The sequence below is a fragment of the Mytilus trossulus genome, chromosome 1 (assembly GCF_036588685.1).
Source record: "Mytilus trossulus isolate FHL-02 chromosome 1, PNRI_Mtr1.1.1.hap1, whole genome shotgun sequence".
Taxonomy (NCBI): domain Eukaryota; kingdom Metazoa; phylum Mollusca; class Bivalvia; order Mytilida; family Mytilidae; genus Mytilus; species Mytilus trossulus.
This window is the reverse complement of record NC_086373.1, coordinates 104,845,275-104,854,586: the sequence shown is the minus strand read 5'-3', so window position 1 is coordinate 104,854,586 and position 9,312 is coordinate 104,845,275. Positions and strand designations below refer to the sequence as shown.

Sequence of the window (9,312 nt, the reverse complement as noted above, 5' to 3'; positions counted from 1 at the left end):
GCAAATGTTTTGGTTTGAAGGCAGTACCTTGACATATAACGGTTTACTTTTAGTAATTGTTACTTGGATGGAGAGTTGTCCCATTGACATTCATACCACATCTTCCTATATCTATATGTTATCCAGAGTATCTACAAATTATTACGCTTATGGTGTGTTGCTACAATCTAGAAGGAAAAGGATGATTCATCTTTTATTAAATTATATTACATCAATAAGTACTGATATAAGTTAAGATCAGACAAGAGTTATAAGTTTCGTCAGTAACGAGGACATATGTCTTTATTTGAATGATAAGAAAAGCCTTTACATTATGTTGGATCGTCCTATATGATACAATTGTGTGACCTTACATTAGCAAAGTCATGACTTCCTTAAAGCAATGATTTCACTATGGTTGTTATAGAAATGCCTTATGTTCTACCTCGCTATGCTCGTCCGAACATAAATTATTTGTCATTCTATATAAAGAAACAACAAAAACTACTATGACAGGAGGTACACTCCAAACAGTACCTCCTGTAAAGTTGTCGAACAAGTTTGGTGTGTGAAATCTCGATGAAATGAAAAGGGTGCGTAAAACAGTATATAAAGTCCGAAAACCGAAATAGTTCGCAACAGAAATATGAAGAAATCTCAAACGAAAAGAAAAATAAATGTCTATATAAAACTTACATCACCAGATATTATTTGAAACATTCCGCTTTACACTTTAAGTGTGTCTGCCTTATACTTGTTAATTATCATATAAAGGGAATATTTAAAATTTCATTTAGAAACGAAGATGGAATAAGTTCGCGAAAAAAAATTAATAATAAATTTGCTTAAATAAATAGCGTATTTTTTAGCCTTAACATATGTGAAAAAGGGAACGTTTTCATCACAAGGACAGCTCTCTCAATATTTTACAAAGCGGTCAATTCCTCGTTCCCCATAACCAATAATCCTGAAAGTTTTCATGGAATACTGTATAGCGGGTTATTTTCGCTAGTTGCAAATTTTCGCTTATTTTCGCGGATAGAACAAAATCGCCAAAATAAATTCCGTTAAATTAAAGGTGTACATACAAAAGTTTTAATCCGCCAAAATATTTCGTATACCTTGTTCAATGAAAATCGAGTAATGTTACACCCGCGAAACTAACCTATATACGGTATATTGTAGCTATGGAAACATCTACACAATATTACTGAATGTCAAATTTTTACTCTTGTAATTACAATGAAGTTTGTTTGATTTCGATTCTGTGAAAGTCTATTTTTTTTAAACCTCTTGATTGCAACTCCAGCAATAATGATCAGGATTACAATGCCTCCAACATAAGCCAGGTAGGTAACTGCTGTCGCTATTGATTCTGCAGATGTCTTCTGGTTATAAATCTGTTCACTTTTCAACGGTTGCGAACAGTTAAATGACTCGCAGACATAGAAATACTCAAATGTCAGTCTATTGGTAGTGTTTGGTATATCTTTCCTCTGAATGCGCTCTAAAATTTGTCTTACCTCATCTGATATGTTTTGGGGAACAGATTTTTTGTCATTTAAGTCATATTTAGATTTTGAAGTTATTATTATACTGACGTTCCATATCACATTGTTCGTCATCGTTTGAACCGGAAGCCCTTCAACAAAGGCATAACAAGATATCCCAGTCTCCTGCCATTTCATTTCCCCAGAAATAAATTTCGTTACTTTTTTTGAAATATCGTATTTATCAGATACTGTTGGTTCAAACTTGTCGGAAAGAAATCGTTTTTGGTTGACCTGATATTTCATAAGTTCTAATGTATCCGGTTTGTACATATGCTTTTCACAAGATAAAATTGCAGTTAACAAATTAAATAAACTGTAGTGATTTATTGCATTGTCTTCAATTATTTCGTGTAGAGTCCAAAACAAAGACCACCGATCTTCACTGGTTATATTGCATATCGATGGCAGTCCTATGCCAGGAACGTTAAGGCATTGATACTGAGACCTCAGCGCTCGTAAGGTTATCGTGTTGCATGTTGATTTCATCCATGGTCGAAGAAATGGAACAAGTTTTGATTGTAGACATTTTCTAACGCCATTCAACCATTTCCCCCCTTCCAGTGAGAACCGTTGGTAGTGGAATGAATATGCTTGGCATACCTTTTGTGTAAATTCCATTGCATCTGATTTCCCTAAATATCCAGTGCATCTGTAACGTTTCTAAAAAAAGAAAAAAAAAACAGTTATTCGTCGAAAGTTTATTGTTCCATTTTTCTCTTTGCTGGTAGCAAACAATAGTTGGTGTATTGTGTTGTACCGATGTTGTGCATATTCCATCTCTCTTCTTCACTATACAATACAAAACGAAGATAATTCCAAATAGGACCAAAATCAAACTTTTAGTTTTGATAAGCTTTATAATCAGTTGCCATTACTCAGACGGTTTAATTCACGAGTTTATTCATCTTAAATTAGTTAACTATAAACTATGGTTTTATACTAGAAGCACAAACTATAATGCGGAGATCATGCAATTTTGGTATACTTTGTGTAATTACACTTCACGTCTGTCGATTAATTTAAGACAACGTACACATTTTAAACAGTGTGTTGCCTATTTTCATATTTCATTAAACGCGTACAAATTTGATTATAGGATTTCACTTTTATTTCAAGAGATGGAAAGCGATTTCTATGTTATAGATGTTTTCTTTTCTAAAATTCTCAGGGAAGTGGGGCGGGGAGTTGTAACTGTACAGTTTGGTTTTACAAAAATAAAGGTAACAGTAGTATAACAATTATGTTCAATAGACAAAAATCGATTAAGCGAAAATAAATCCGGGTTACATAAAAAAACCTGTTGGCCGCAAATGTTGAGGTCTAACTAACATGTAGTTTCGTAGAGTTTGAAACAATATTGAAATTATCACAGGTAAGAAATACACCTAAGAAATACTTCTTTCGCGCCATGCCCATGCTAATTGAAGTGATATTTCATTTTTGGTACCTAAATATTATTTCATTGGAAACAGGATGGAAAATATACTACATACAAAATTACGACACAGATGTACTCTTTTAAAAGCTGATTTATACAGAGTTAATTTAGTAAATGACCCAAGTTGTGAATGTGGGTGTCCATTAGAAGATTCGATTAATTTTTTCTTAGAATGTCCACTCTACAGAAACTTCAACTCTTTAAAAACATTCAACACTTAGCTGATATATCCATAGAACATATTTTATTTGGAACAGACGAAATACTGTTGAACAAAACACAATCCTTTTCAGAAATGTACAAAGTTATATACGCCATACAAAAAGATTTTTTTGTTAATATTGCTGTATCTTAAAATGTACTCTTATCCAACTGTTATATTGTACTGAAATATATACATTTTTGTAATTGCTGTCATCCTGAAATTTTTTATATTGTACTTATATGTAGAGGATTATCTTAAGTTGTTATAACTTGTATCCAATCCTATTGTAAATTTAGACAATAAAATATGTTTAAACAAAAACCATGCTAATTCAAACTGGGTAGGCATTATATTGGTTAAAAATTTACACCGCGCTTACTTTCGGTCTAAAGATATTGATAAATATAATGCCTTTTCGTGTCAAAATGGTCTAATGTTTATGACATCAATTACCTGTAGACATTCCCTAATCCATCTACAATCATCAAGGGATGGACTCAGACACCAGGAAGGCAAATCAGTTTGTATCGAGATGTTGTGCTGGGTAAACTCATTACAGCTACAGTCCTGCCTAACTATTCCTTCGAGAAAAATAAAGTTTATAGAATGTAAATTTGTATTTTCATTGAATCAATGTTTGATAATGTTATTATCGATATTAATATGTCTTAATGTTATCTCGTTGTTTGATAAAAGCGTTGATAGCAGATCTCAGTTAAGTTTCGTATCACTCTGTCTCGAATGAAGTCAATAACAATTTTGAAGCAAAATCTATGCTTATCAAAGCTGAAAGTAGTTCATATACAAGAATGTGTCCAAAGTACACGGATGCCCCATCCGCACTATCATTTTCCATGTTCAGTGAACCGTGAAAATGGGACAACATCTCTAATTTGGCATTAAAATTAGAAAGATCATATCATAGGGAACATGTTTACTAAGTTTCAAGTTGATTGGACTTCAACTTCATCAATAACTACCTCGACCAAAACCTTTAACCTGAAGCGGGACAGACGGACGAACGGACAGACGCACAGACCAGAAAACAAAATACAGAACTTCAAAGTATATTCAATCAGGGGAAGTTCATAAAAACTAGTTAAATCAAACGTTATAAATCAAAGGAATATTAATCTTAGATCTAATATACGCTGTTGTTTATAACCTAAAATCAATCATCTGTAAAAGTAAGTGCTATATTTACTTTAGTGTTATTGATATATTTACTATACGGGAAATGTTTGCTTAAAAGAAAAGAAAAAAGTGTTCTCTTCATTTACTTTTAATTTTGAAATATTCATACCATCATTCATTCCGTGCAACTCCACCATACACTGGTAATAACAATATTTGGTCTCTCTATCCTCACACTTTATGGTTCCAAATGAATTAGACTGTATATAATCATCTGTTAAACAAGTTGCCCATTGCTTCCCAATGTAACCGTTCAATCGAACACATTCTGGTTCGCCGACTGGACCGTTGTTGCGATCACAAATACACAAGACTTTTGAAAAACCCGCAATGAGAAGTACAGTTCCTAAAGGAGTCATCTCCAATGATCAACTAGGATTAAATTTGATTTTTTTTTATATCGAAAACAATCTACGTAAAAGTTTTAACCATCTAGCTTAGTAGGTTTTCTTTTAAGAATAAAGTGGGTCGTTCATCCCCGGTTATATTGCAGTCAAGTACAAGATACGGAAGTGTTTAGGAAAGTATTGGTATTATAACAAACACTACATGTACATTTACAAAATAGGAAGGAATGATCAAATATTTTCTTTATTTTTATTTTTACAACTCAAGAGTTATTATTATTAACATTATTTTTTTTTTATTATTATTCATTTTTTTAAATCATTTATTTTGCAGATACCAATATTTATAATTATACTGCAAAAATAAACCATCGCACATTTCCTACGTTAATTGAAAAGGATAGACAAGGATCGTCAAATATATGTCATCATAGCTATTTAACAGTAAGTACTGGTTTCCTTTATACATTTAGGAGTACGTATTTCATAACTGTAAACAAAAATGAACTTTTACCCCGGAAATCATCTGAAACTGACATAACAGATCATATTCCTTTTGAAAGAGGGACAAAAGATGCAAAAGAGATATTCACACTCATCCTGCTACATCAGTAACACGGTCAATTTTTGAAGGGATGATTTCGCCTTCATCACTTTTGAAATTTGTTGTCAATCAATCGTCTTGTCGATTTCAAAGATTTTTTTGTTTGAATCAGAGGGATTTGTACAAAGTATGATGTATCCCTCCATATTAAGATACTTTTATCTATGTTGGCCAATCTTGTATGAAAAAAGCATAAGAACTGATTCTATTAATGTGCCTTTTAATTTGTAATGGGGAATTCTTGTGTAAGACTTTTAAAACTAAAACATTTAATAAAATTGCAATAGGAAAAGATCTGTAATGTATTTTGTATGTACCCTATCAGATCTTTAGAATTTAAATATTTAGGAGTCATGACGTCTACTGATACAATTTATGTTTATAATTAAGAAAGACTTTTCGTTGAGCACTTAGATGACCAAGCACTATACCGATTTGTGTAAGAACATATCCAATTCAGTAAAGAAAGATTCAGTTCTTAATCAGTCATTGAAATTCCAAAGTAACATAGAACAGACCTGACTTTTTAGGACGTGTCGTTGGTGTATATGTTGAGTTGTCTAGTGACTATTCAATACCTAATTTATCAAGTAGTTATTGTAAAGTGATTTACACAAGAAGTATGATTTTCGGACTTTATATGCATGGACAACATCATGTTTGTAGGACAGGTTCATATTATTATCTTTTGTTATCGACCGACGTAGCAGGTGAAATAATTGACCCATTTATTTTTTTCTCATTTCAAATTTTAATCATTGACATCATCAGCCCATGGGTATATATGTCATCTTTTCCGCGTTTAGTCAATCGTCGGCCCAATCCTCGACAGATTAGTATTTTGAAATTGTGTTTCCAATTGATGAATTTACGCTAATGATATTTCGGGTCTTTAAATAACACAATATAAAGAGAACTGTTATTGACAATGCTGTGGTCACCCGTGATAACGTGACCAACCTGATTACATAGGGAACTAGCATGGGTGCAACCAGAGACATATAATACATAGTATATGTCTCTGGTGCAACGAGGAGATTTAGACTTGAATTCTTTAATATTCAGATCCCACAACTTTTGTTTGTAATCGAAATATTAGTTGCGTTGGTTTGGTATATGTACAAGAGATAACATGTACATACTGATCTTTAAAAAGAGGGACGAAAGATACCAGAGGGACAGTCAAACTCACAAATCGAAAATAAACCGACAACGCCATGGCCAAAAATGAAAAGAACAGACAGAAAAACAATAGTACACGTGACAAAACACAGAAAACTAAAGAATAAACAACACGAACCCCCCAAAAACTAGGGGTGATCTCAGATGCTCCGGAAGGGTAAGCAAATCCTGCTCCACATGTGGCACCAGTCGTGTTGCTTATGAGATAACAAATCCGGTAAATAGTATAATTCGGTAGGTCACATTTATGAAAGGGAATAGGATTGTAGTAACGACGTCAGGAACATATATCTGATATCATTTGTGAAACGGTTATTCCATAACGGTCAACCAACTCGTGATGTCGTCCGTAAAATTTACGAAAAAGACGATTTCAACTTCACGATTTGGAACTCTTGATTTAATAGATTCCTTGTGAGCAGCAAACCTCTATCAAAAAAATCATGATAGGAAATGCGAGCACTTTAAATTAGATAGGTATTATCGACTGTACTGTTTTGTGATGAAGAATATTTCCAAGTTGATAGCAGTATCCGATATAGTAGCTGTAAAATTGTTCTAGTTTGAATCACGTTTTTAACAGTGGTTGTACAGGCAAAAAAAAGTTTTGAAAGAGGTATTGAATAAAGCTTCGTGCGAATGTGTTTGACAAATAGATACTGAATTGATAGAACACTTCAATATATTTTAGACTCAACTATTGACATATCAACTCTCATGTCACAACTTTTCATCAAAGACAGAATTAACAAGAAATGTATTATCCTACCCATCTACAGGTTGCACTTCTGTGAATATAGACAATGCAATTTCCTATAGTAACACTTTTTAATACTATGAAGTGTTGTAAAAAATATCCCTGATTTGTATCAAACTTGGACAGAAGCTTGTTCATGATGAGAAAGCTCATATGTACTACTATTTTTTGCAAGGGACAAAATATAGGGCTGTGCATCATATATTCCACTTAATATGACCTGAACTTCTAAGAGTTTAAACTTATAATAAAACTCTGTACTACAACACCCTTCAATCAATTTGGCTCACTATTCATGTGTATATACTGGTAACCGTTTAAACTAATGTCTCTACAAGATGAAACATAGAAATAATATCTGGGAGCCAGAAGGTGAATTTTTTTTTATCTATGAATATTTTTTATCTTCCTCAAAGAGTTGTGGTTTGTAAAAATGTTGAATTTACAAAAGTGCAACTTTCAGGTCAAACGATACAAGCAATGTGACAAATTAAAAAAGACATGTGGCACCATTATCATGGTTTGTAACCAGTGGACTAAAAATTAACAAAATAAAACTTTGATTAAAGAGAAACCATTGTGAACCATAAAAATGAAGAGAATGAGGACTTTAAAAATCAGCCTGTGGGCTCTGAACTACCACAGTTGGTGGCAAGTCTAACAAGATTGTAAAATATTTGTCAACACATAATGTCCGATGGACACACTCAACTATTAATCAAAGTGATGGAAATCACTCATGGAAAGATAAGAAGAGAAGTTTGAATAATTTCATATTTAGGTATATGGTGGGGGGAAATGAACATTGATAAAGCAGTATTGCTGAAAATTGCATTAAAAGGAGGTCTTTAGAAGGAAAAGTGCTTTTCCAGTATGAGGATAAAATGAGCTAAAATTAAATAATATGGGTCTCTTAATTTGCACAATTTTATTTAAACTGCAGTTAATATCTTATCCAAATAGTGTTGCCTGTTCTAAACATGTTGCAAACAAACAAAAAATTGCAAATCAAAAATTCTATAAAAAAATATCCTTGTAAGACATAAAATCTAGACCAACAGCTAAGAACTTTACAGTGTTAACCAAAATAATAAAAGAATGTTGTTTTGGGGCATTTTGTAAGTTGAAACAAAGGTTATATGACATTGAAGATTCAAAGTTGTTGAGTGCCTTTTCATCAATTTTTAAGGCATTTTTCAGCACAGAGCATTGAAAATGTCAATCATTGAAAACCAGAAAAAAAACCTTATTTTATTGAAATGTGGATTCTTCCTTGATTGCAAACATATATATATTCACTTCTAATAAAACTTCAAATGACTAATATAGACATTATGAGTGATGGAGAATAAACTAATAAACAATGGTTTGTTACAATTAAAAGTTTCCTTTTTTCCAAATCCTGATAAAAAAAATAAGTGAACTAATCTAAATTGTTGATTAATTACACATGATTATTGGAAATTTATTAAGTAAATTATAGGCCATACTTAAATACCATATATTCATATTTATATTCATGTTTCTTTTATTAAAAAGATCTTGCTAAACCATTAATCATTCATCTTTCAGACATAATTTACAAAATCACTTTATGTAATGTCGATCAAAAGAAATAGGCAATAAATAAATCTATCATCCTTATATATATTTCAAATATCTAATAAATACATAAATTTGTGTATTCAATTATAAGGTCAAATATTTGTATATTGAATTTTGTATATTGATGGGTATGTATAATTATGTAAGACAGAGGTTGAAAGGTAATGTGGTCAATTTGATTGACAGTTTAGGAGGTGGGGCATTGTAATTAAAGGTCTACCTTTTCTCTGATTGTTTGTTGATAATCACAGTTGTCAATCATACTAGTACTGAATCAATACTCAATTACCTAATCAAAATATTTGAAAAAATCCTGCACATCAACACACCTTAATTACATACATTCTTGAATGAACTGCTCTAAAAATCTACCCATTTTGTCAGTTTATATGTGTATTATGTGCACATACATGAGAACTATAGGGAACTATATTTCAGTGTGAATACA

The 9,312-nt window shown here is 32.0% G+C and overlaps 1 protein-coding gene across 1 annotated transcript; it reads right to left on the bottom strand.

Moving 5' to 3' along the window:
- Nucleotides 1-264: 264 nt before the first annotated feature.
- On the bottom strand, nt 265-4,868 carry LOC134695453 (uncharacterized). The gene is made up of 3 exons (XM_063556708.1): nt 4,479-4,868; nt 3,629-3,756; nt 265-2,192 (listed from the first exon to the last, which is right to left on the bottom strand). The coding sequence occupies exons 1-3, from the start codon at nt 4,726-4,728 to the stop codon at nt 1,197-1,199; spliced, it is 1,374 nt and encodes a 457-aa protein (XP_063412778.1). The 5' UTR covers nt 4,729-4,868; the 3' UTR covers nt 265-1,196.
- Between the last annotated feature and the right edge of the window lie 4,444 nt (nt 4,869-9,312).

Bases quoted from the DNA above. Each gene is read 5' to 3' on its own strand.
- LOC134695453 (XM_063556708.1), bottom strand. From the start codon at position 4,728: ATGACTCCTTTAGGAACTGTACTTCTCATTGCGGGTTTTTCAAAAGTC. The intron at 3,757-4,478 runs GTATGAATATTT...TTTTTCTCGAAG, and splicing joins GTTGCACGGAATGAATGATG to GAATAGTTAGGCAGGACTGT. The intron at 2,193-3,628 runs GTAATTGATGTC...TTCTTTTTTTAG, and splicing joins GGATTAGGGAATGTCTACAG to AAACGTTACAGATGCACTGG.